Source organism: Brienomyrus brachyistius, chromosome 1 (assembly GCF_023856365.1).
Source record: "Brienomyrus brachyistius isolate T26 chromosome 1, BBRACH_0.4, whole genome shotgun sequence".
Classification (NCBI taxonomy): domain Eukaryota; kingdom Metazoa; phylum Chordata; class Actinopteri; order Osteoglossiformes; family Mormyridae; genus Brienomyrus; species Brienomyrus brachyistius.
Window position 1 is genome coordinate 31517206 of NC_064533.1, and position 26766 is coordinate 31543971.

At 47.5% G+C, this 26766-nt stretch overlaps 1 protein-coding gene across 2 annotated transcripts; it reads left to right on the plus strand.

The window, feature by feature from the left end:
* Nucleotides 1-25512, plus strand: braf (B-Raf proto-oncogene, serine/threonine kinase). Of its 2 annotated transcripts, XM_049010002.1 has the most exons (20): nt 1-275; nt 9819-9920; nt 10125-10433; nt 11553-11656; nt 11775-11877; nt 11955-12103; nt 12302-12421; nt 13056-13215; nt 13369-13408; nt 14143-14262; nt 15411-15547; nt 15778-15895; nt 16161-16245; nt 16684-16860; nt 17517-17563; nt 17672-17790; nt 18312-18443; nt 19419-19553; nt 20028-20181; nt 20749-25512. In XM_049010002.1, the coding sequence occupies exons 1-20, from the start codon at nt 114-116 to the stop codon at nt 20769-20771; spliced, it is 2496 nt and encodes an 831-aa protein (XP_048865959.1). In that variant the 5' UTR covers nt 1-113; the 3' UTR covers nt 20772-25512. The 2 variants fall into 2 exon arrangements, with proteins under 2 accessions (XP_048865959.1, XP_048865969.1); XM_049010012.1 differs by lacking the exon at nt 14143-14262 and having other exon boundaries at nt 2-275.
* Nucleotides 25513-26766: the final 1254 nt, after the last annotated feature.

A 26766-nucleotide genomic window follows, 5' to 3' on the forward strand; every position in this document is an offset into this window, starting at 1 on the left:
AGCTTCTCCGACCTCAGGCGTCCCCCGATTCTCTCTGTCTCCCCCTCCCGTCTCTGCCTCTGTCTCTCTCTTTTTTTTCACTATTATTTTCCACTCGCTTCTCGCAGTTTAAAATGGCGGCGTTGAGCAGCGCCGAGTCCCCACCGCCCGTCTTCAACGGAGACGCCATGGACCGCGATCCGGAGCGGGAGAGGGCACTGGGCGAGCTGGCCGCCGGCCTGGATCCCGTATGCTCCGGGGGGATCCCCGATGGCCACCAGGACATTCCGGAGGAGGTACGCTAATGGGCGGACGAGGGTTTGGCGAGGGGGGCCGAAAGGAGACGGGTAAGCGAGCGGAGGATCGCTGGGATGTGGAGCTCCGAAGAGACGCCGGTCGCTGGTATGGATGGCGGAGATGCATTGCGGGGGGATGCGCGGAGACGCAGATGAATATCTGCGATATTGCGCGCTGTGATGGCGCCGCACATCGGGTTTGTGGAAGCGTGCGCCGCCGTCTTCATTATGCGCTACATGCCCATTGCAGCTGCCAGACGCACTGTTTATTACTAGGCCTATATTTCTCTCTCTGTTCCTTTATATTTCTCCCATCGCTTCCTGCAGCTGCGGCTCCCCTCGCCGTCCGATCGGCTCGCAGCGGTGACACGGAGGCTCTTTAGAATAGTGTCTAAGATAAGTTTTCAAGCTACTGAAAATGATATTTTGCAGAATGATGAATTAAAACCGCCTTTATATCATATCATGTCAGTGCATTGCTGACGTGTATCCATTTTATGTGGCGAGCAAATGTCTCCGTGTTATTTTTTAATTTTTAATTTTTATTTTTAAACAGCTGATCCTTACTTGTAACATCGGTGGCTGTTGTTGTTCTTCTTGAATATCCGCACCGGGGAGGAGGGGGGGGGACAGCCGGCTGTTTGTGTTGTTTTGAGCATCAGACGGTTTCAGACGGGTTATGCCAGTGCACAGCATCGCTTTGTCTTGGAGTAATAGGGAGCCGTGGATACATATGTACGTGCATATATGCATACATCCTTACATGCATGCATGCATCCATCTATTTATTGTGTCATGTGAAAATGTGACAGTAGGGCTAATGCACCTTCATCTACTGGGCCTCCTAATAAGCACGTTTAATGGTGGCTGCGGAGAGACCGGACGGGACATTAAATGAAATAACGCACTTTATCCTTGCGGCTAGTGATGCCTACGTATGCAGGTTATTTTAGCTCACACGCGGGAATCGTCGTTCATGACTGACACCCGTGTTGGGTTGTGGGGGGGGGGGGGGGTGCTATTGTGGTAACCGCAATGGTATCAAGAGGGGGTGAGATATTTAAGCATTATTCGCACCTCTGAAACACCTGGCAGTTCTTAACTACTGTAATGTAGTCCTTAACTACATTAACTGTAGCTAAAACTTGCAGTATCTGCGGGACATTGGGGTTCTGCGTGTCTTCCATCTTCCTGCATATCTGTGGAAGTGTAATATTTATTATGGATTTAACCTTTTCAGGTGTATAATTAGAGTTGGCCTGACATTCCCTTAACATTACTTGACTTAATTGTTCGGAAAAGGTGGTGTTGGAGGTGGGGGAACTTTATCGGCATATATGGGGTAAAACATTTATTGGGCTTTGGTCACAGAAAGCATGCTGCTACTTGTGGGGGTTGTGCAACTTGTTACCCATGTAATGCTGAATAGCTTGAATTTTTTTAAACACATTCTTCATGGTTAGTTCTAAGTTTACAGTATACCAGAAAAAATGTTCTGTATTATAGAATATTGAAGGAAATACATTTTGTCTCTGTATTTTATTCTGTAATTCCACAGTGATTTATCTTAATTTGTAATTATTTACATTTGTAACTCTTAGATGATCTTTACTTTTTTTGTAAACAGATCTTTGGTTAATCCGAAATACATAAGGATATAAGGCAGTACTAGTTTTGACTGTAGGTGTAGATTACTAATAGTTCACTACAAGCACTAACACGAGTACGGAGTCTAGACTTCTTATCTCAGATTAAAATTAAACAAGGACATTACGGTTGTTCTCGGTACACTAATAAAGTACTGCTGATTTTATGCTAACCTTGTTGTTATCGGGGTATTTGGTCAGTGTGTATTTTTATGGGTTTCAGTCTTTCAGGGTGGGGGGGGGGGTGATGGCAGAGTTACAGAGACACGCTTTTTGTATTTATAGTCTAAAATGGTCTTCCAGCCTGGTTGGTTCAGTGAGGCCACCAGCTGATACCGTGTGTCTGTTAGGCCCTGCAGCCGGTAGTTCCTGCTGCTGTTTGTCTCGGCTGTTCTGAGACGGGACAGAACCTCGCTACGCACCATTCTGACAGCTGTCGTCTTGGTACCGTGTGTCTGTGGTGCTCGGTAGATGTCCGGAGCCGTATTCATCACGCCTTAACCCTAACCTCCACTGGCAAATTAACTGGGCTCCGCTTCGGTTTCTTGAGACCCCATGTGCTTGTTAGACGTTAGCAGTAGATTAAATGCTGCCTTTTCTGATCAGCTTTGTGGGGGGGGGGGGGGGGGGTGACAACCACTCTCCATCTCAGTTCCTTGCTTTCCCTCGTTTTTGAGGGTAACCAGAGCCAGAAAGTGCGTGAGGGGGCACCTCGGTTCCACACTGCGCATAGATGTATGTGCAGGTTCTCCAAAGGCGTGCCTTCTGGCTAAGCATGTTAGGTTGCTGTGCCTGTGGTCAGACGATTACTGGTTCAAATCCCATGTTTGGCAGATGAGTTTTACCATTGGGCCCTTAACTCCGGTTAGTCCAGGGACTGAAGCTATTTTTCAGTTGTATGTCACATTATATAAAAGGATCCGCTAAATAAATAAAAAGCGAAATGCACCGTTTGCAGCACCTTACTGCAGCCGGGGCATTTCAAACTCCTTCCCTACCAGAGATTTTGCATGTGTCTGCATGGATGTAGTGTGTGCTGTTTTTCACTGGTCATATTCCCACTGCTACACTGGCACTCTGAGCATTCTGTGATTTGTAGGAGAAGCCAGGCAGCATCAGGATTTGTGACTTCCATGGCTTCTGTTTCCTTTCCATCAGTGTCCGATTTTTTTCTGTCTACATTAATCAAAAGACGTGTTTGACTTGTTGGCAAGAAAACACCGTGGTATTTGCATGAAGAGTGGGGAGTCTCCCATTACTCCTTCCTGGTTGCTAATCCTCAATTTCCCATGAGCACCTGGTAAAGAGAGTGCAGTGGATGATGACACAGTGCTTGCTGGGAATTGTAGGCATCCAGGAAAATTTTCATGAAGGGACTTCTGCTGTCATGTGAACAGTATTTGAAGTAAGCTTGTGTGCTAACACAACTGTCTGGAGCATAATTGTTTTCCTGTGTCTAATCTAGAAAACCAAATCAGAGTTTTGACACAGCCAAGTACAAAAAAGGCCTTGATTTTGTGGTTAGACGTTTTAAAACTTCCATGATTGAATGCAACTAGAAAATAACCATCTCTGTCAAACTGGCTCATGAAAAACATGATTTGCTGATGATCTGAGACAGCTGCGTGAGAAAGCGAGAGGCTGTTCTGGCTGGGTTCCATTTCACTACCTTTTCCCCTTTTCATTCTCCAGTATAGGACTTGCCCTCCAAACACATTGCAGGCTTGTTGTTACTTTACTGGTCCATGGTAATATTTAGAACATTGACCTATCTTTTGCCATTGCTGGATAAAATATCCTGTTGATGTACCTTGCTAGCTGAGTTATTTAATGTAATTTAATTTAATGTAATTTTTTTTTTTTTTTATAAACTGGAGTGTCTTTTGTCACGAATGTGCTGCTGAACTTATTTAGAGATGTTAGCATATCGCCATTAGCTGTGTGGCTAGGCTTGAGCTCTATTACAGTAATATGGTATACTGCGGTATTTTGAAATCTTGCCGACGAAATTAGCCAAGCGGGGCGGTCGTGAAAAAATGGTATAGCGTGGTACGATGTCTGGACGCCATGACAGTATGAGAAATGAGATGCCGCCCCAGCATGCATGTGGCCCTTGTAGATATCTGCCTGCGTTGTGTGCAGTAATGTTCTTAATTGGGGTTTATGTAATGCTGCTTTGGGGGAACGAGCACAGCAGCCTGACAGATCAGTGACCTGCTCGCGACCGGCTTGTCAGGAAGATTAGCCAATCAGTTTGGCCAGATTGATGAGTGCGTTCATACATGTGGCCCCCTCGACTTCTCTCCCACACCCTCGACTGGCCCAGATGTCCCTCGCCGCCTGAGATCCTTCCAGATTTGACCACATGTCGCGTCTGCCTTAGATGAGCTCGCCGGCTGCTGCCTGCTAACAGTCCGCATGGGAAGGGTGCTGTTAATGAATAATCTCACTGTATCAGAGATGCCTGCTTTCATCCGCTTTGGCTCTGACTTGATTTGGGGAATTTAAGCTTCCTGTTTCAAATGAAGCCAGCCTTTATCTGGACAAGAACAGGTACATTGGAATGTGTTCATTTCAGCATATCCCATCATGCTCTCCTCCTTTAAGACATACACACGCATACAGGTCTGAGCGTAGAGTCAGCAGTCCATCCAGCACCCAAGCACTATTTTTTTTGTCTGGTGTTCGGGAATTTCAACTTGCTGCTTAATATGTTTCATGCTGTTTTTGCTCAGAATCCTTTTACTCACGCACTCTTTTTTTTAATGTCTGAAGGATGTCACGGTGTTAAAGATTTCAGTTCTCTCCGTCTGTTCATTTTCCATCATTGCTTATGTAGGACGGAGTTGCAGTCAGTCCTGAGTCTGTCCTAGGAAACACAGGACGGAAGGCAGGAGACGCCCTGGATGACATTCCATACAAGTTTAAATGTGACAAAATGCTCTTGGATGCTTGCGCAGAGGCTGAATTTCAGGGTGTATTTTGAAAAGGCCCTGAAATGAACCCAGTGCTCCCCTTATACTCCTCTAAGGAGGCTGTGGGCATCGGACTGAAAGAATGTGGCACAATTTGCACCAAGCTTTTTGTTTTTTTATTTTTCAGGAATTCAAACTGATAAATATAGCAAGCCATTCCACAATAATGAAATGGTGCTTTTAAACAGAGACCTGCTTTCATGTAGGGGGGTTTCTTTGCAGTTATTCTAGGTTTGTGACAGGGGAACACTGCATTCTCATGCAGAAGCAAGCTGGCTCATCCCTTCCAGGGCGAAGAATAATGCCGGGGTGCACTTTTCATGTTGCATTATTCAATGCAGTGAACGTTTGAGAGGGAGACGGGTCACTTCTGTTGTATGAATCGTTTGTTTATGCTTTTCAGTAAAGGTACATGACCATGTAGCACCTGTGCTAAGCCCTGTGCTGCATGAACTCCTGCGAGAGGTCAGCTCCTCCCCCAGAGAAGGAGTAAAGCATTGATCTGCAGGGTTTCCAGTTTGTGTAGTTCCGCTAGTGGGGTTCTCACGTTTGGGCCCAACGCTCATGCCTGCTTCAGGTGTCGGGATGAAGGCATATACTGTAGCTAAGTGTCCCTTCAGAAGCACATCAGCATGGGCGCAGCCCCCAAGGCTCTTTAGATTGGGCTGTTTTATTAAACAGAGTGAGTTGAGTAGCCATTTTAGTGGAGGCCTCTGGGTATTTAAGCACCCTAGTCTGTTTCAACATGGGGGAAAAAAGTACTATTGTATTTAAACTGTTAAGTGTGACTAATGCTGTGTGTATTTTCTGCCAGTATGAGGCCAGTTATAATGGCCCAATTTAATAGCTGATTTATTATATTAACTTGTATCAGTATTAAATTTTAAGTCAGATTGACATGAGAGCTTTGGAAATTGGACATACGATTTGTAGCTGTTGGGAAAGGAAAAATCGTACTGCACCCAATGGAAGCTTTACCCCTCTCTGAAAGGGTTAAATGCATGAGGCACTGGCTGTAGGATTAAAGCCTCAGTTCGGTCTCTCATGCTTCTTCACTGGACCTAAGATCATAGCTGGGATGTCACCACATCTGGTCTTGGTGAAGACCCTCCGATAGGTTCAGGAGTAGCGCTTCACTAGCCTGGTCCACAAAAGGTCCGGACTGTCAGCTGAGAGTTATGTGGAAGCAAACTGCAGGACCTGGGACGCAGTGACCCGGAGAGAGAAGGGCCATCATCGCTGAGCTGGGATTTAGCCATCTTGCAGTAGTGCCTTACTGCTCACTGGCTGCTGTGGGAAAGGGGGGAGGAGGGAACCTCAAGGTTGGGGAAAAAGTGGGAAAACCTCCCGCAGATAGCTAATCATGTGTAGATGGCTGTGTTTCTGTCCCAAACAATTGCTTATGACGGAAGTGCATTTTCAGGGTATTTACCACCGCTTAAAGCATACATTTACATGGAGCCCTGAGGTTTGGGGGGCCCCCTGTTGAACACTCAGTCGCTGCACTACCTTATTTAGGAGACGCTGAAATAGCATGTTCTGCTAAACAGCTAGCTAGCTACAATCTTCTGACTCTACTCGCTAGCTATTTACAGTAAAACTTTGGATTGCGAGTAACTTGGTTTGTGAGTGTTTTGCAAGATGAGCAAAATTTTTTAATTTTAACTTGATAATCGAACGAGGTCTTGCAATACGAGTATTACGCATACGCTTTGTCTGCCTAGCGTCAGGTAATCACAACTGAGCCGATGGTTCTCTCTCTCTCGCTGTGGGATTGTGGGTAATCATTTCCCATGCTCGGTCTCAGTCGGCGTACCTCACTCGTATAATAAAAACTTAGTAGAAAAGCACCACCCAAATAAGGGTGTAGCAGTGCGAACGATGAATCTGTTTAGCAACAATGCAATGACACATTTCCGCAAAATCGAAAAGGAGGCTGTCATTTGATAGGTTCCTTGTTAAAGTCACACAAAAAGAAAAAGATTCCAGTGAGCCAACAGATAGCACTGATTCCGTTAGTTATGGTGCAAGTCGTCCTACAAAATAAACCTCCTCTTCTCCTCTCTCTCGTCTCCCTCACACCATTCACGATTCTTTTCAAAGGTGAAGTGCAGGTTAATTTGTTTTATGTATTTTTACTTTATATTTTGTGTTAATCATGTTTATCTGAATATTTTTGGGTTGTGGAACGAATCATTTGAGTTCCCATTATTTCTAATGGGAAAATTTGCTTTGATATACAAGTGTTTAAGAATACGAGCACGTTTCCGGAACGAATTATGCTCACAATCTGAGGTTTTATTGTATTTAGTTTTTGAAACATCGTGGGAGGGGGACTATTTGAGTGGGTCCCCAGAAACCACAAACGCACACCTGTCCGCAGTTGCAAAGTAACTCTTTACTTTCTAGGCTTCTGGTTCTAGAAAGTTCTGGCCCTTTGTAGGGCAGTGTGGGCAATCTTCTTAAGTGCTTTGCTGAAGGCTTCGTGATACAGTGGGCTGGGGGTCGAACCTGTAGCCCAGGGTTACCCAATTCCAGTCCTTGAGGGCCAGTTTGCAACACGATTTGCAGATTTGCCTGCACAAACACACATACTAAACCTAGCAATTGGCTGGTAAGCTGAATAATGTGCGTTTTTGCAGGAAAATCCGCAGACTGACCCCTCTAGTGTCTTCATAGTGTGACTTTTATCACTTAATGTGTTTCCTCCCTGCTACTCCTGAATCAAAAGTTGCCTTTAGGAAAAGCGTTTGGTCAGTGGACGGCATAGGACGGTCCCCCCCCCCACCATGAGGCCTGACCCTCTTTCCCACGTTCGTTCACACTGTTTGCAAATTGTTGTCGTTCTAGCCTCTTTCTGTATTTCACCGGCTGCCCGTTACTCCCTGACCCTGTCTTTCTTTAGGCCGTTTCCTTCCACTCCGTAGTGCCGATGTTGCGCAATTCTTTTTTTTAATTATTATTATTATCATCATAGAACCAGGATACTGCTTTTCTTCATCGCAGCATTATTTTTTAAGTTTTGCACAACCACCTCATTTCACAGACGCCTGCATACTTCACTAGGTTTCTACATCCCACCAAAGATGGGTGCCAGTCGTTGCGTAAAACTAAAACTTGACATGGTGTCTTTTAAATATTTTAAATGTAATATTTTGATAACCTGTCTCGATTGCGTCACCCTTGGCTGTAGTCCAGAAATGAACGTCCTGGTGTACTGAATGCATCGCGCTCCTGGCCGCATGCCCTGCGTTTCCTGGGACAGGCTATATGCAAACCAAAGCGCTGCGCTGGATAAACCCTCAATGGGGGAGGGATGGATAACATTATATTTTGGCTCAATATGTTTGGACAAATGCAGTATTTTTTTTTTACACGCCGTGCTGGATGATGCCGTTGTCCTCATCTCCGTTTCTGATTGTCCATCAGCAGTCTGGGCTTACAGTGAGGTTTTGGATCAGAAGCAGCCTTTCCTTAATATAGACACCCCCCCTCCCGAAACTCGGGCCATGACCAAGTGCAGTCTAAGCTATCGGGGGGGCTGCTGCACCCCGCCGCCTGCTAGTGACGCGCCCGTTTACTGCCACGGTGCATGCTGCAGGCAGTGGGCAAAACACGGGAGTGGCTGGATGCAGCTCGAATACAAGATGCGTGTGAATACTGCGAGCGGGAGCCGTCCCAGCGTTCCCCTCACTCCGTGTGTGTTTATGTAAATATATAACCAAAGCCTGATGTGTAGTATGTGGTCTGGTTTATGTCTGACCTGGGGTAAGCTGTCGCCTGGATCATAACTGCTGGCCTGCATTTAGGTCAGTGACCCAGTGACACAGTGCAGTGTAGGCTGCAGACGTTTGTCTGTGGAGGTGGAGTGTTGTCAGAGAAATATATAAAAAAAAACATTCATTGCTGTGTGTTTTAGTGGATTTAGGATCCTGTGCCTGTAATCAGGAGGTTACCGGTTCAAATCCCAGCGTCAGCAGAGCGAGTTTACTGTTGATCCCTAGACCAAGACCTTTAACCCCCCAACTGTTCCAGGGATCTGGGGCGCCGTAATGGAGAGGACAAGTACGATGATTCCAAGGGTCCCTGAGCGACAGGGGTCCTAAAAAATTTGGAACGTAATACGGGGGCCCAGTTTGATATGTTTTCATGGGGCCCAAAACCTCTAATTGCACGCTTGCCAGGCACTGGTTGACCCTGCTTTCTCGGTTGTACGTTGCTTTGGGTAATAGCATCTGCTAAATAAAATCTTCCAACCCCTTGTCCAGTATAAGGTCGCAGTGAGCCTGTTGACTATAAGAAGTAGCATGTCTATCACAAGACAGATGCACTCTGGAAATGGCAGAGAGCGGCATGTTTCTACGCACACGGAGTAGAAGGAAACCCCATGCACATGCAAACTTTGGATTCGAACCCCCAACCCAACGAGGTGTGAGGTCACTGCTACCCAGGTAGCCACTGTGCTGGTCTCATGTCAGTTTCGAACCAACCAAAGTGTAGAACAAGTTAAACCTCCCCTCTGCAGGTGAGGGCGCAATCCTTGAGAAATACAGGCGTTGGTGTGTAGGGGCTTCCGGGTCGCGCTTCCTGCTTCTGCATCGTTCCTGCCACCGCTGGGTGACAGATTAGTGTCCTGACGCACAGTAACCTTCTCTCCATGTGAAAATCTGGAGGGAGCCGGTTGATGTTGCCTAGATGGTGTGCTGCTGTTCTGTGCCTGGGGTTTGAGCAGGATGCAGGACCTCTGGAGTGGGTGGTCTTTTATTCACTGGATGGGGCTGCCTCTGAGGGTTTGTTTTTATGCGGTTTCTCTTCAAACAAGGGGCAGGGATGAGAGCCCCACGCTGGAGTCTGGTAAGAAACAGCCTTGATTTAGTTCCTTGTGTGTTACTCAGGGCGTGTTGTTTTTTTTTTTTTTGCAGATTTGGAATATCAAGCAGATGATAAAGTTGACGCAGGAGCACCTGGAAGCTCTTCTGGACAAGTTCGGTGGTGAGCACAATCCTCCATCGATATACCTGGAGGTGAGTCTCGACACTTGATTGTTATTGCGTGAGGACAATGGGTTAATTCTGGTTTAGTTGACGTGCAGATGTAATTTACCCTGTAGATGTAACTTGTAGATGCTGTAGAGGTCTGGCTGTATTCAGATTTTCATTTTGCTGAAAGAGATGTGGTATGCTGTGGGTGGCCATCATGACCTTTAGCCTTTTGACCTGCCCGCTCAGGCCTATGAGGAGTACACCAGCAAGCTGGATGCCCTGCAGCAGCGGGAACAGCAGCTGCTGGAGGCCATTGGCAATGGAGCTGACTTCCCCTGCCCTGCATCGTCGCCTGGTCCTGGTCCCGGTCCCGGTCCTGGTCCCGGTCCCGGTCCTGCTCTGCTGGACATGAGGCTTGGAGGCATGCAGGGCTTTCCGGCAGCCCCCACCACTTTGGCCGTGCTGCCAACGCCCGCTGACCCCACCCGCAACAACCCCAAATCCCCCCAGAAACCCATTGTGCGGGTCTTCCTACCCAACAAGCAGAGGACAGTGGTGAGCGTGAGCTCGTCTACAGTCTGGCAAGATGCGGTCGCGACGCTAACAGCCACCACTAGCTGTGGTCACTGGGCCAACTCTCATCACAAGGAAGTCTGGTCCACTATGTACTTACACTGTACCCATTTATGTGTTAACTCAAGCGTTCATGGTTGGGTGCATGGCGGAAGTTTAGCATGTAACCACATGATCGCACGCTCACATCTTTTTAATCATTTAAGTAACTTGTGCCCTACATTTAAAGCTGATCTCAGAATGACTTTATATGATAAAATTTCTGCCAAGGAATGGATAAAATGAAGAATTATAAGCCAGGTGTATTTTGTGCCTTAAGATAAGAGTATTTTGGGTTTATTTGTAGCTTCTCTCAGATCCATAGCAGGAAGAATTTAGTTTAACATCTAGCTTGTGACTTTGTAAATGTTTAATTTTGACTCATTATTGGCACATTTTTGAAAAGCCGGGTATCTGCCCTTCAGATGATATTTTCCCTGCCAATTAAAACTGTGCTTATCGTGCATCTGTGTGCCTTATCTCTGAAGGTCTCAGGCCTAGTCAGGTGTTAAGAGGAATCCTCCCTGTGTTTGAGGTTAGAAGTACTGAGAGATATCAAAGTGCTCTGGGATCTCGCTGGAACCTGAAGCCAGAAGGTTCTCCATGGAAGCTGAACCCATATTTTTATTTCCTTTCTGGCCATGGAGATCTTCTGAAACTAATAAATCCAGTGGCCTGGCCAGAGAAGTTTGCCAGTTTTCTCTGCAGGATGTTGGAGGACTTTCCAGCCCAGGTGAAATGAGTGTGGAATTTAAGGACGTAGGTGGTGTCTTTTAACTCCCTGGCTTCCTGCCCAGGGTGTACCCCCGACCCGTGCCCTCTGCTGCCTAGGATGAACTCCAGGTTCCCCTGTGACCCATCCCAGGATAAGTGCTTGCAGGATGGATGGATGATCCCCTAACACTGATAGCAGCAGTTATAGTAGATTTACTGGAGACTTGTATTGGTGTCTTCCAAAGGACTAACAGTTAGAGAGTAAGGGGATGGTGTTCTCAGCTGGAGTTCCGAGAGTGATGGGCCCTGCGGCTGATGGGTTCTGTTCTCCTCCAACTCCCACCCCAGGTGCCAGCCCGCTGCGGCATGACTGTCAGAGACTCACTCAAAAAAGCCCTAATGATGCGAGGCCTCATCCCAGAATGCTGTGCGGTGTACAGAATACAGGACGGGTAACTCGGCCTCCAGAAGCTGTGACTTTATCTCTTGTCATTCAGTAACTGTAGATCGTCAGCTGGTCCCCACAACTGACGACAGGATGCATATTTTCTATGCTCCTCCCCTTTTCAGGGAGAAGAAGCCAATCGGCTGGGACATGGACATTTCCTGGCTCACTGGGGAGGAGCTACACGTGGAGGTTTTAGAAAATGTGCCGTTGACGACGCATAATTTCGTAAGTGCGGCCAAAAACGCAAAATCTTGGCGTGTCGTAGCTCCATGACGTCCCTCTGACTTAGCATGACCCTACAGGTGCGGAAGACCTTCTTCACGCTGGCCTTCTGCGACTTCTGCCGGAAGCTTCTATTCCAGGGCTTCCGCTGCCAGACGTGCGGCTACAAGTTCCACCAGCGCTGCAGTACGGAGGTGCCACTCATGTGCGTCAACTACGACCAGCTGGAGTAAGTGGCCCCGTCGGCTATGGTGGGGTTTGATCTAATGGTGGAGAAGATGCGTTGGGGAGAGGTGGGGCCAGGGAAGCAGGTTCCGGCTTAATGTGGGCAGTGTGGACAGAAATGTGTGTCATGTAGTAATTATTTTCCAGCAAAGCATGTTGTCATCTGTACTGCCCCTTTATTTTCTCTGATCGTTCTCTGCAGTTTGCTATTGGTCTCCAAATTCTTCGAACACCATCCGATAACGCACGAAGACATGTCCTCAGAGAGCAACACACCTGTGTCGGAGCTCTGTCCCTCTATGCCGCCCTCTGACTCAACCGGGTAAGGCAGTCCGATCCGCGAGCTTCGATAATGTACTCCGTGTCTCTAGGTTAGTGCTTATGGGTTAGTGTTGGTGCTAGACTGGAGTTTGTCGATAAGGAGGTGCTGAAAGGAGACTGTAGCTCCCAAGTATATAACGCCTCTCAAACTGTCATTTTTATAAGTATCCATAAGCTGTACACTAATTATCATCCATCACCCATAAACAGCCTAACCATTAAAAATTAAACATTGAACTGCAGAAGATGTCTCTCTTACTCTATAATTATTATATTATAGCGGAATTGCCATAATTTCAGGGCTTGGCATGACGTGGAATTAAAGTGAGTTTGTTTCCATCTGAAGAATAGCTCTCCACTGTCTCTTTGGATAAAGCTCACGAATGTAAAGATTAGGTGACTGCTACTCATGTGACCCGGAAGTTTTTGTGAGCCCGTACACAAACTGATACCTGATTGGGTCTTGCAAGTGTTGCCATGGGAACTGACGGTCATCCCTAAATCGTCCTTGTGTTCTTTTTCTGCCCCTGATACCTAATTCGTAATATGTGGGGTAAAAAGGATGCTGTGGGCGGGTGGGTGAGTTTTATAGTTCTTCACCCTCGTTGTCCTCCTGGTTTGTCTTTCATTCCCAGGTCCTTGTGCTACCCCTCCACCTCCCCCTCCAAGTCCATCCCCATCCCACAAACTTTCCGTCCTGGCGATGAGGATCATCGCAACCAGTTTGGCCAGAGGGACCGCTCGTCCTCGGCTCCCAACGTACACATCAACACCATCGAGCCGGTCAACATCGATGTGAGTGACAAGGAATCACCACCCACACTGGCTGAGTGGAGTCCCCCACTTTTATGACAGGAGCCCTGTACTGTAACCAAAATAGCTGATTCCTCTCCTTTCCTAGTAACCCAAAAGCACATGCTGATGTTTAGCCGCCTGCTCTTCTTTCAGGACTTAATTCGAGATCAAGGGTTGCAGAGGTCCGATGGAGGTAAGGACGTCGTGTTTCTTCGTTGTTTTACCGAGTCCACTTGTGTGTTTCTTTGTTTTCTGTGGCATTTTGATGTGCCTCAGTGGGAAAGTGAACTTTAGCAGGTTCAGTTGGGTTGTTCTGTCATCACTCATTTCTCCTTCAAGGTAGGGAGACCACACTGTTTCATCAGTTAGCCGTCATCTTGCTAACTTTGAGTCCCTGGCCGCCTGACTCTCGGCGGCCTCTGTTGGGCACCCCAAGGCCTCTGTGAAATTACATCTGCTTTGTATTAATCGTATCTGTTTGCTTCAGAATTTGATTTTCACAATCTCCTTTGACCAAACACTTAACAGACATTGTAATATTTCCTGCATTTTGTTGGAGTTCATCAGATAGAACGTATAGAATGTATGTTGGCTCATGCAGTTCCCTTCAGAAATCTGAACCAATGGAAGCAGTGTGAAGTGATGTCATAAAGGCCCTTTGGGTGTGGCCACAGAGAAGTCCCCTCCCACCTTCCCTTCACGTCATCATGCCTCTTTTTAAAGGCCCGCTCTGGAGCCCCCAGTGCGCCCGTGTCTTTAAAAAGCCCCCAGCCGTAGAAAGCTGTGCTGGGCGGGGATTCCCCTGCATTGCCCACCCTCCCCTAACACCAGCCAAAAGAGCACGCCCCCCACAGGGGCCCCTTGGGGGGGGGGGCTTCCCGGGCTTCCCAGCCCGTGATGTGTGTCTGTCTCTCTTCCTCCCTGCAGCCCCCCCGGGCCAACCTGCTCGCTGCTTGAGGAAGCACCGAACACGGACCTCAAGCCCCCTCCTTTACTCCTACCCCAATGACATTGTGTTTGATTTTGAGCCTGGCCCTGTGTTTCGAGGTAGTTAGGCCTTTGTGTCCCAAGCTCCTTCTCTCTCTCTTCTCTCTCTCTCTTTCTCTCTCTCTCATTCTTCCTTTCCTCTCTCCCTCCCAATCTCACTGTCACTCCCCCTCTGCCCACATCTTCACCGTCTTCTGGAGCGTAACCTACCACAGCTCCGCATGATCGGTGTTTATCTGACATGTTGTATATTTGGACGTACCGGTAGTTCCAGTGGCCTCCTAAGGAGAACAGGAAGGTTCCGTAAAGCTAAATTGGGGACAGCATGGTTCCCCGAGGTGGCTGACCATCTTACGGTATTTTAGGAGGTCTGAGAAGCTGTTTTGCAGATACTGCTCCAGGGTGGTCATCTTGCTGCATATTTCATACATGAGGCTAGTCTAAGGGTTAGAATTTCTACGGTGTTAATAATATGTTTTATTATAGTGTTTATAATTTTATAATTATCTTCAATGTGAAGTCTGTGCTAAATATAATAACTAAATTATTGACTATTTTCCATATATGTAAGGGATATCTAGCTAATTTTTCCTTGGGTGTATAAAGTTTAATTCTTGAAAAAGCAGATTGTAGGCATTTGAAATGAGTGGTGATGGGTCTTTGCAGGAGACTGAGGTTATTCTGGCATGAATGCGAGGACATGGGGGCTGGTGTCAGTGTGGATAGCTGGCAGAACCCGGGGATTCTGACCCGTGAGCCTTGTCAGCATCTGATGATGAAGAGTCTCTGGCAGGGAGAGGATGAGTGCAGCTGTCGGCCCTGTCCAGGCGTATGCTAACTGCTAGCAGAAGAAGGGGCTTGAGTTGGGGGGATTTAGAGTGAGGGTCTGCCATCTGTAGCGCCCAGGCCTGAGGCTCCTCTGCCGTTAGACTCCACCCACCACACCAGGTTGTGTGCCCCCCCTCTCTGGAAATCCCCCACCCACACACCCCCGCACCCACACCGCATGTATTTTTGTGATGCCCACCCTCCCGAATCCACACCTGTGTGTGCTACAATGCGGTCAGAGCAAACACAGAATGCCCCCTCAACACTTCTCCACCAACTCACCCCCCCCCCCCCCCCTTCAGACTGCCCCCCTCCCTCTCCGTCTGCCCTGTTGTGAACCCTGCATCCCCACACCTCCCTGTGTCTCCACTGTCTCGCAGGGTCCGCCACGGGGCTATCGGCCACGCCCCCCGCTTCCCTGCCTGGCTCGCTGACCAGCGTCAAGGCACCGCAGAAATCGCCGGGCCAGCAGAGGGAGCGCAAGTCCTCGTCGTCGTCCGAGGACCGCAACAAAATGGTGGGCTATGGCCCCTCCCACTTCAATCCTGACTTGCATAAAACTCTTTTTTTATTAAAAATGCGCTTTAGTAGTATACAGCTTTTATTTTTATCAATACACTTTATGCTAAATGTTGTATATCAGGCAAGACTTTCCACGACTAAAACGTAAAGATCTGAAAGGAATCAGTGGTAAGTTGGCAGTGTCAGTTATTTATCTGGCACTGGTGTCCCCCCCTCCCCCCCCAGAAATCTCTGGGTCGGAGGGACTCGAGTGACGACTGGGAGATTCCGGAAGGCCAGATCACACTGGGCCAGAGGATAGGCTCCGGGTCCTTTGGGACGGTTTACAAGGGGAAGTGGCACGGTAAGCGGGGGAGGGGGAATTTGCATAAGCGGTGATATCAAAGATACCTGAGCTTCTAAGCTCTCACTGACCCTGTGTATTTCTTCCATTTTGAATAAAACATACAAAACAGCCTGCTGTAAATATGCTTTACGGTAGCAGGAGCAAGAGTCGCGTTTCACTCTAGCTAAAGACCCGGAGATTTGCCGTGTACTACAGCATTCATTGCCACCACCTCCCACCACTAGATGGCGCCGCCTCATTTGGCATGTGTGCTTGTGCACAGGTGATGTGGCTGTGAAGATGCTCAATGTCACTGCCCCCACTCCTCAGCAGCTACAGGCCTTCAAGAACGAAGTGGGCGTTCTCAGGTAAGAAGCACTAAAATAGCTAAAAGTACTTTTCTCTGGATTGGTTGGTTCACCTGTAGTCCATAAGGGGTAGAGTTTGAGTCTTTGGCCTTTGTGGTGATATTGCCAGACTCTTATTTTACCATACATCTTTTTATTGAGACAATCTCTTCAATTAATGTTGTTCCATTGTATGTGATTTAGATGTAATTAATATGGGTAAAATGAATCATTTTCTGGAGCTTCTTACTCGATTTGCGCCCCTGGTCATTAGTGGACTGGGCGTCTTACAGTACTGCCTGGTGTCCTAGTGCGATCCACGAGGACTCAGACCTTAGGGGCTGCCTTGTTGGTGTAGATGAGCAAAAGCCTCACAGCAAAAACTCTAAGGTTGTTAGACTTTTCTTCCAAAGTCCTAATTAAAAAGTCTTCTGTCTAACCCCCCCCCCCGCCCCCCAGGAAAACGCGGCATGTCAACATCCTGCTGTTCATGGGCTACACCACCAAGCCCCAGCTGGCAATCGTCACGCAATGGTGCGAGGGCTCCAGCCTCTACCACCACCTGCACATCATCGAGACCAAGTTTGAGATGATCAAGCTCATCGACATCGCCCGGCAGACCGCCCAGGGCATGGAGTGAGTGCCCGGCCCCTTTGGATGGGAGGGCCATGTGAACCTGGACTACTGTGCAGAGGTGGACATTTCAGGTCCTGTAAGTAAAAATCCAAACCAGGATTTTGTTTCAACCAACCAGTTGAGTATAGTCACAGTTACAGAGTACTCAACTGGTTGGTTGAAACGAAGTCCTGGTTTGGATTTTTACTTTCGGGGCCTGAAATGTCCGCCTCTGCAACTGTGCAAGGCTTCCAAGCTATATAGCGCTGATTCTGCAGGTCGTGGTAGGCTAACACGAAATTAGCAAACTGAGATTTAAGCAGGGGAAAGTGATACATTATGAAAGCAGGATTTTTATTATTTTGAGATGTTGAAAGAGAATGTAGAGCAGATACTATATACATCGCTGAATTTAAAGCTGGTCTGAAAGGAAATGGTGCAAACATCATTCTTCACACTGACTTTGGGAGGATGCTGTAAGGTGTGAGCGATGTGACTGAAGTACTTTGTGCCCTTAAAAGTGGAGAAGTAAACTTAGAGCTTGATTGGCGAACTGGTTTATATGAGCCACGGTTCCTGCCCATTTACTCACCTCATGCTGAGCCCTAGACCAGCTGGTGTGGAGGTAGCTGGACCCAAGTTCATTCCAATGAAACATATTCGCTTTTGTCTCTCAGCTACTTGCACGCCAAGTCCATCATCCACAGGGACCTGAAGAGCAACAGTATCCTACTAGCTTCTAGCGAGTGCCTCCCTCCCCCAGCACCCACCACATAGACCCTTGGGTAAGAGCACAGTTATCTGGGACTGCTTCCTTAACCAGGCCAATCAGACATTTTCCTGCACGAGGACTTGACGGTGAAGATCGGTGACTTCGGCCTGGCCACGGTGAAGTCACGTTGGAGTGGCTCGCACCAGTTCGAGCAGCTCTCTGGCTCCATCCTGTGGATGGTGAGTGCCTGCTCACACTGTCGACAGCTCGGGCCATTTTCTGCCGGTGCCTCAGTGGGTTGCCGAGCATCACTTCCCAAGGGCGTTTATCTGCCTGTAAGACAGAGAGGTATGAACATCCATTCCTGACCCCACAGTCAGTTTCCAGGGTTATAATTCAGGTTTCCAACCCCCAAGTGCCCAGGCTTCATCCCCCTTGGTCTCCTTGTCTTTCTTCCTCTCTTCTGCTGTTTTCATTTAACCCTTTTGTCTAGTAAAACCTACTCCTACATAAAGTCCACTATTCCTCCTGTTTCCAAACCAGTCAAAATGTATAACAAGTTTTCTCTTGGTGTAGCCTACTGTCATTTGGCCAGCTGTTATTGCTGAATTCAAGGTGCTTGTGGGATATAACAACACAGACAGTCTGGAAGAGCAAGGACACCCACTGCTTATGCACACAAATATATACCTTTTTATCATACGTCTTTAAAGCAGCTTTATGTTTAATGACGCGCGCTTCGGTTTGCTTATATCCCCAGGCACCAGAAGTGATTCGCCTGCAGGACAAGAACCCCTACAGCTTCCAGTCGGATGTGTACGCCTTTGGGATAGTGCTGTATGAGCTCATGTCTGGAGCGCTGCCCTATTCCAACATCAACAATAGGGATCAGGTGGGTCGCGTGGGTATTGTAGGAAACCCCGTGGACTGAGCGATGCTCCCGCGTCCTCAGACACCCACCTCTGCTGTGTTTGCAGTCCTCGCCGTTCTAGGATTACAGAGAATGAAGGTTTTAAATGCAAGAACTTTGCATGATGGGATACATTTGCAAAATGGTGAGGAGGTATGGGGTCTGTGCTGTCTGATAGGGTGGTCGTTGAATCCCCACCCCCCCCCATTAGCAGTGTTTTTATAAACCGGATTTTAGTAGAACTTGCTGGCAGAAATCTTCCTGAGTAAAAATGGGGGGGGTGGTTGTCAAGGCATGTCAAGGTCATGCATAAAGTCCCTTCAGCCCCTAAGCTGTGACACAAAAAAGCGACAAAAAGTGCTTTGACCCGTTAGCTAGTGAGGGGACCATCTGCCAAAAGATGGCAATTAAAGTTTTGCGGCAGACACCTCACGGTCTCCAGGAACGGTTAAGCTCATGCATAATGTTAAACGGTCAAGGGATGTGATTCTGGATCAAACGATCCGGCTTTTTTCAGAAAGTAAGTTGCTGAGATATAATGATTTCACAGGGAAAGCTGCTCTGTCAGCAGTGTGAGGTATTAGTGAATTCTGAGAATAGCATATGGCTTTGGATTTGGAATAACCGTCTGTGCAGCAGGACTTTGACACAACCTTGATTTCTCCTTCAGGGTTCCAGGCACAGCCCTGTGGCTACAGTTACATTCTGTCTGTAATTTTAGCCCAGTAGAGAGATGCAGAGGAATCATACCTGTCTGTAAATTAAATATTACAGCTGAGCGTGTTTGTTACATGTCAGTAACGTTCCCTCCATCCCTCCACAAAGTTCTTACTGATGATGACTCGCATACATGGCATCCCATGCACTCTGTTTACCGATGCGGATTGGCTCTGTGACAGCCGTGACTCCGCCCCACCTCATTGTTTATTGGCTGTCGGTTCGCCAACCTCCTTGCAGATCATCTTCATGGTGGGGAGGGGCTACCTGTCTCCAGACCTCAGCAAGGTGCGCAGCAATTGTCCCAAGGCCATGAAGAGGCTGATGGCCGACTGCCTGAAGAAGAAGAGAGAGGAGCGCCCCCTCTTCCCTCAGGTAACCCACCCCTGGAATCTTTACGTCTTGTCCACTGTGCCCCCTGCTGCTTAACGAGTGCAATTACGCTAAGGTTTCCAGTTAGTGTGCTGCTCCTAATATATCGTTAAGGTAATCATTATCGGGGCAGCACAGCTGGGGATTATCCTCACGGTACCTGCTGAAAGTAAATTCTTTATCCCTCTGCTGCTAACGAGATTTCTTGATGTCCAAAATAATGGATTTAAGGAGCAGCGCATTGCCAATTTACTGTCCAATTAAAGAAATACCATTATAATCTATTAGGTGCTTTGTCTTGCCAAAGGGTTTTTGGGCTGTGATCTATTTATTTATGTTTAAGATTTGGGGAAGTGTATGGGCTTATCACCACCCCCCCAAGGGATTATCCCTGGATCCCTCCCCACACACACATGTACACTTGATAGCAGTGTGTGACTGGTACCCTCAGTCTGACCCACCCCCTCTCCTCAACAGATCCTGGCCTCCATTGAGCTGCTGGCTCGCTCCCTGCCCAAGATCCACCGCAGCGCCTCGGAACCGTCGTTGAACCGCGCCGGCTTCCAGACCGAGGACTTCAGCCTGTACACCTGCGCCTCCCCCAAGACCCCCATCCAGGCGGGGGGATATGGTGAGCTTCTGCGGAGGGCCTTCTGGTGATAGCATGACCCGCAAGGGGCACTCTGCCTGACTGCACTGCTGCTTCTACCGGTAGTTATTTGTCAAAAGGCAGGGATCTCGTACCTCTTAGAGCAGCGTTTCCCAGTCCGATCCTCTGAGATTCAGTCGGTCCATGTTTTTCGGCTCCCTGCCAGACAGTCCACATTTTCGGAAGGACCTGATTGGGAAAAGGAGTCTTAGACCTTTCGCCTTTTTTTGCCTTTTAACAGAGTCTTTCGTATCTCCTTCCCCAGCCATTGTGCCGTTGTACCTTTTGAAAGGACGTGTGCACGTTGACTTTAGGCTGTAACGTTGGTTATTGTCCAACCAGCAAAACCCTAAATCCCACCTATAATCCCATTTAATCACACATCGGAGAAGCACAGTTTTCATTTACTACTCAAAGTGGTTTGTTTGCAGTCTAATAGAAAGTCCTTCTGTTCTCTGAGTCCAAACGCAAACAAATGTCTGGATTAAAGTGAAAACCTTCTTATAAAATGCCTTTTTAAATCACTGAGTCTCTTCTTCATCTCAACAGGGGAGTTCTCAGCATTTAAGTAGACGGATTCTGCCTGTTCATCCCTCGTCACTTTAAAGAAAACGACTATAAAAAAAGAACAAACGAAAAAAAAGGAAAAAAAAAGTCTTGTGTTCCTACAGTGGGTCCATCCATTACAAACAAATAGTTACAAAGAATGTGATGTTTTCCTTATTGTTATCTGAAGAGCAACAGCTGTGCTGGAGCAGCCAAAAAACAGTCTCACTCGAATGAGGAAGAGAATATGGACAATATGGCTGAAGGAGAGCGAGGGGCTCCAGAGGCCTGGATGAGGAGCCCCCTCCGACGCCATCACAAGGCGGAATGAAGGACGAGGGGAGTCGACGATGGGCGAGGGAGGGGGGCAGCTCAGCTGTTGCTGGGGAGATGCCTAATCTTGTCCCTCCTTCATGGGGGAGGGAATGGGGAGAAGTATCACGCAAGGTGAGCTGGAGCACGGCAGCCATTCTTTGACCAATGGCATTGAAGGGGGGGAGGGATGCAGCATTTTTTTCTGCCTGTTCATTGGCTGGAGAAGGGTGATGGGCACAAGTCACAGCCAATCACAGGCCATGGAGGGACACGGGCAGCAGCAAAGCTAATGGAAGACAACTTGAATGGTTTTCTTTGTTTCATATGGCTGTTTTTTTTTGTCTTCTTACCTTGGTGTTGGGATTTGGAGACGGACACCGCCGCCTTTTAGACCTTGAGTTTATTATTATTTTTTTGTTTGTTTGTCAGGTTATGTTGTGAGAGAAGAATGACGAATTACATTCCATCGCAGGCTAATCACTGCACTTTTGATGCGCTATGAAGAAGCTACAGAATAAGCCATCTGTCTGCTCACGGACGAAGGCTATCAAGTCTCCAAAACCCCCCACCCCCATTTCCCAAAATGTGCATGTCAGTCTGGAATGCATGTTCGCCGTGTGTCTGTGGAGGTCAGTGTGATAACGGGGTGAGTTATGGGTATGTAAACGTCGGCGAGAAGGGGCTTTATCTGAAAGCAGTCTCTCGATTTGTGAAGTTTCCAGAAAGCCACTGATGCTTTCGCCAATAAGCATGATCGTCCTTCTTGGTCCGTCTGCCCCTGCTGGCTCTGGTAAGAATGGAAGTTTGGACCCCGAACAGGAAGCTGTTTTGAATGAGTCTGTTTTAATTAGTCTTGCTACTGTGAGGTTTACACTTCTGTCACACATCGTGCCACAATAAGCCAGATTCCTTAATGCAACGAATAGTTTGTTTGCGTGTGTCTGTTTGCAAGCTTTTTGTCAGCAGTGCCGTCCGATCGCCGTGGTTTCCTGCCGCTTTCCGTCAAATTTTGTTTTCTAATCTTTCAGTGGGAAAAAAAGAGATCTTTTGTTTTTTAATTACTTTTTTTTGTCTTGCCCTGAGTTCACATGGGTCCCTGTGGTGTGATTTTTCTCGTGATAGAAGCGAAGTCACATCGGATGACTGTTTACCTGTTAATCTAGCTGTCTGCTGGCCTCGCTGGTGTTCTGAGGGCCCTCGTGGAGAATAGACCCCCCCCCCTCCCCATGTCCCACACCTACATGTATTCACATTCCAGTGTTTATGCGTCACAGGTTTTTATTTATTTATTTTTGCTTTTTTGTTTTTCTAAGCAGATTTGTGGACAGGCCGGCCTGAGAAGATTAGATAATATCATTATTTATGGGGAAAAATATTTTAATGATTGTTTTTTTTTCGAGAACTTTTGTGCTTTTTCTTGTCTCCGTAACTGCTTCTCTGTCAGATGTTTACTTGCACTTTGTAGTAATGGATCCAAACATATATGGAACACTTTAATTTTATATGAGCGTGGGAAGCTTCATAGTAACATTAACTGCTTAGTCTAAGCCCAAACTGCCATATTATGTTGGCATGAATCCCAGACCCTCTGTTTTGCAGGGTTTTGCATAAATTCTATCTGACTCCCCGTTAAGTGGAAGGGAGGGGGGGGCTGTAACGTCATCACCTGGTGTCGTTCTGTGGCACTGTACTGTGCACCTGAGAGGGATGTGGAAACACTGGTCTTGCTCCTGCTTAGATGTTCCTCTCCAGACGTGGTCATACAAACATGGACCTTTTGTGTCTGATGACCTACAAATAAAACCCAGGGGTTACTGCGAGGTGACTTTGTGTCTCACACCCACCCCCCATTTCTGTTGCAGTCATTCACTCAATTTTTCTTTTCTTCAGCCAGTAGGGGGCAGTGCTGAGCTTTCTGAATATAGGGAGTTGGAGGGAGGAGTGGGAACTCTTGGGCTGGGATGTGAGTCCTGACAGTGCAGCGAGACTTCCGTGCCCTTTGGGTAAATCAGAATGGAATACAGACGACTGGCCATTTATATTTTTAAAGGGGCAGGAGGTCTGTCACGGTGGAGGGAAGGCAGGTCATTGTGGTCGTGTGTTGCATTAATTATACGTGCGCATGCAGTTACACACGGCTGGCTCAGTTGCACAGATGCGCTGAACCTGTTTCGTCAGCAGCGACAGTGCGGTTAGACATCTTCACCCCTTTGCTAGTTTAACGATGCACGTTTCCATCGTAAGTCCAGACCCCCACACAGTGGATGGGATTGGCCCCCCAGAGTTCATCACAGCTGGCAGCCATGTTCAGCTGAGGTGGGGGTGGGCAGTGGAAGTGGGTAATTCAGATGTAGGACACACACACACACACACCTGTTCCACTGTGACTCCCCACCCCTGCTTGCTCAGTCACTTTTTAGCAGCTGGCTACACATGCTGGACAAACCATTTGTAAAAATCTGATTTAATACTAAACATCCCCCTCTGCCTACAAAAATAACTGATCTTTAACTGTTAATTGTCTCGCAGGAAGACTGTAACACTGACCTATAACAAATATAGACCAGGATCATAACTTGGCAACTGTGTAAGAGTGGAGATCCACTGATTTTAAGCTAGGAGGGGCTTGTGTAGACTCTGCGGTGGGGGGCTCCCCATGTCCAGTTCGCAATTGAGGCTTAATGTGGCACGAGGGTGCCCTGTAGACCCCCCACCCACAGCTGCAGGGAGAACTGTGGGACACTCACTGGATAGATATGAGATTGACGGAGCCTCTGATACAGTTACGTTAATTTAAATGTACTTTTGATTTTCCTTTTCCTCCTCTTCAGAGCAGCCTGTACGGATTAGTGTTATTTTCAGTTATAACTGGGTATTTACCAATGCTAGTCAAGTTTAATTTAACCTTGGGATCTTGTCATCGGGCTGTGATCTGTGCTGCTTGAGGCTTCTGGCACCAGTGCTAGATTCATGTCTGAAATTGTCTAAACCTTCCGGTCGAACCTTCGCCAGTGGGTCAGTCCGACAGCAAAGCCAGGTCTGCTTCCTGTGAATGAGATGCATGCAGTTTTTGTTGTAAACCTGCATTCGGCTGTGTCACTACGCAGGGGGTCAAAGGTCAACTGCTGCACCCCCATATTATTTGTCCTCTTCCTCGCCTTATGGGAGTGATCTGTCATGACCGTTAAATCTCCGGTCCCTGTGGCTCTGATAGCCCATCCCCCCGCATTCCAGATGATCCAGACTGAAGCCAAATTCAAAGTAATGTAGCGTCTCCTGGTCTCCATTCATCTATTGGCTGAGCTGTAACCTATCGGTACTGACGAATGGGATCTCAGGGTATTTCCTCGATGTTTACAGTGATTGGTCCTTGAGCTGTAAAAGTACCTGGATGGCCCTCTGACAGCCACTCACGCTCCACGACACCCCCTCAGACAGAGTGTGGCGGTGCTTATGGGTAATGGCCAGCGGCTCGTCCTACGAAGGACTCTTTGGGGAGACGTTGACGGCCGCAGCAACACGTTTCTGTTTCGAAGTCTGCGATCCATTTTGTTTATATATTTTGTGTTAAGTTGGTGTAGAATTAGACTTAGTGTTCTTGTTAGCGTGATGACTGTAAAGGTTGAAAGAACTGGATTCCCAACTGTATGATTGACGAAGGATGGAAAGGAAAACTAAACACCCCCCCTCCTTTCGTGAAGGCTCGCTCTGCGGGGGGGGGGGGGGGGGGGCCGGCTGCCCGCTTGCTGCGGTCTGTACTGAAGGCGACATCCTCGCTGACCTATTTATTTTCCACGTCCCCGTCCGGGCTGCTGTGTTTGACGGCGTGACATTAAAATCATACAATATAACAAACTGCAGAACACGCGCGGAACTTGTGTTTTAAGATGGCTGTATTTATTTTCTATAAATATTTTATTTTTTAAAAGGATGTTGTTACAGAGGTTTATCTTTTAAAGTGAGCGTGGACCATAGAGATTATGGAGTAATTTGGTTTCGACTTGATTGTCATGTTTGACCCCTCCCTCGCTGTCTTTTTTTTTTTCTTTTAATTCTTTTATTTATCTGTGCTGTCATCATGCCCTTCCTTCACTTTATGGTCCCTCTCTGTATCCCGGATCTGTATCCACCAGCACACACCACCCCCCACCCCCCCCCTTCACCTGCCCGCACCTCTAACTTTCTCATCTAAGAACCGTCTGTCCCACTCCCTGAGGGGTGACAGCACTTGTAAATTTGTACAATAAAAATATTGTCAGTTTGCTAGAAGGCATGGAGACTAAAACAATGGAAAAAAAATAAAAGCTTAAGATGATAAAGTTTTGATAGATGAAATTCTAAGAAACTATTTCAGTGTAAAAATATTTAAGACTGTATTATATTAAAAGAAAAAGAGGTTAATGTATTTGTTGTGAATATGAGAAACTGATATATTAAAGTGCATGAAACATTGTCAATCTTGTGCAGACGTTGTCCCCCCCTGCCCCACCCACCCCGTGAATAATCTCCCTATTTGACCGGCGCAGTGTTTGGGCTGTGAACCCAACCCGCATGTGCCATCTATTGATTCCGTCGTTGTCTGCTTCATTTGGTCTCCACTAGGGGGCAGCAGCTGCCAACACACCAGTAAATGTTACCACGGGAAAAGTAAACCAGAACAATCTGTATTTTTTTTTTCCCAAAACAGTGAATTATATTCATCAGCTGAACATTCTTGGCGTGTTCCTCCCACTTCAGAGACAGACATCTCTGTCCTATTCGTCGATGAATCACTGGCAACGTTTGACGGGAATAAAGGCTGTTTGTACAAGGAAGGATTCTGTCACAATCCACATTTCCTGTGAAACGGTGATGCGTTATCTGGTTCAAACCGCATCCCATTTACTTCTTAATAGCTGTCTTATTAAGAGGGTTTTGCATCCAGTTCGGATTATGTACCTCGCTCGATGATACCACACCGACGAGTCCCTGAAGGTGAACTGGAATCCTTCTTTTATCTCCAAGTCCAGTTAATGAAACGGTGGGCTACCTGTTTTGACGTTTAGCTGGGCTTGTTTTCCTGCCTCTGGCGGATGGACGTGGAGCCTCATTAAGCCGGGCTGCTGGATCCAGCTCTGAACAGGTGCGCTGAGGGCCGTCGTAATAACACTGCTCGAGGGCCCGGGGGTATTCGCAAACTGCGGTTTCCCTGGTGATGCCGACATGAACAATAAGACCTGCGTTCTAATTAAAAACACTCCGAATAGTTTCCCTGCCGCCGTGCCTCGCATCTGACCATGTGCCCTCTATGATTGAGTCTCTGAGACTGCATTAAACCTGCTACTTTGCTTCTAACCAGTCATTTGTGATACAGTGATAATTCAGATGATTCCTATTCTCCCTTGAGGTGTTGATGCAAACTCTACTGCACCGATTTATCTCCTCCGAACATCCAGATTATCACACGGAAGGTAAAATCGTGCGAGGAGATCTGTCTGCCACCAGAATGAAAGGTCTCTTGTTCTTTTGTTCACCGAAAACACTGGATGCGACTCATTTGTCTGGCCTCGCCTGCCTGTAGAGGGCGCTCCGCTGTGCAAGTGAAATGTGTAGAACCAGGCCACGTTGGTCTATGCATTCCCACGTTACTTTATACAGCGTTTGCCTGTCAAGTGAGAAAACCACCTTGTGTTTATAACCCAGCAGCCCCCCCCCCCAGGAAGGAGT

What these genes read in the sequence shown, in the direction of transcription:
- braf (XM_049010002.1), top strand. Translation starts at nt 114, where the DNA reads ATGGCGGCGTTGAGCAGCGCCGAGTCCCCACCGCCCGTCTTCAACGGA. An exon ending in GTCAACTACGACCAGCTGGA is followed by an intron (nt 12,104 to 12,301) that starts GTAAGTGGCCCC and finishes CGTTCTCTGCAG; the next exon opens with TTTGCTATTGGTCTCCAAAT. An exon ending in CTGGCTCCATCCTGTGGATG is followed by an intron (nt 17,791 to 18,311) that starts GTGAGTGCCTGC and finishes TTATATCCCCAG; the next exon opens with GCACCAGAAGTGATTCGCCT.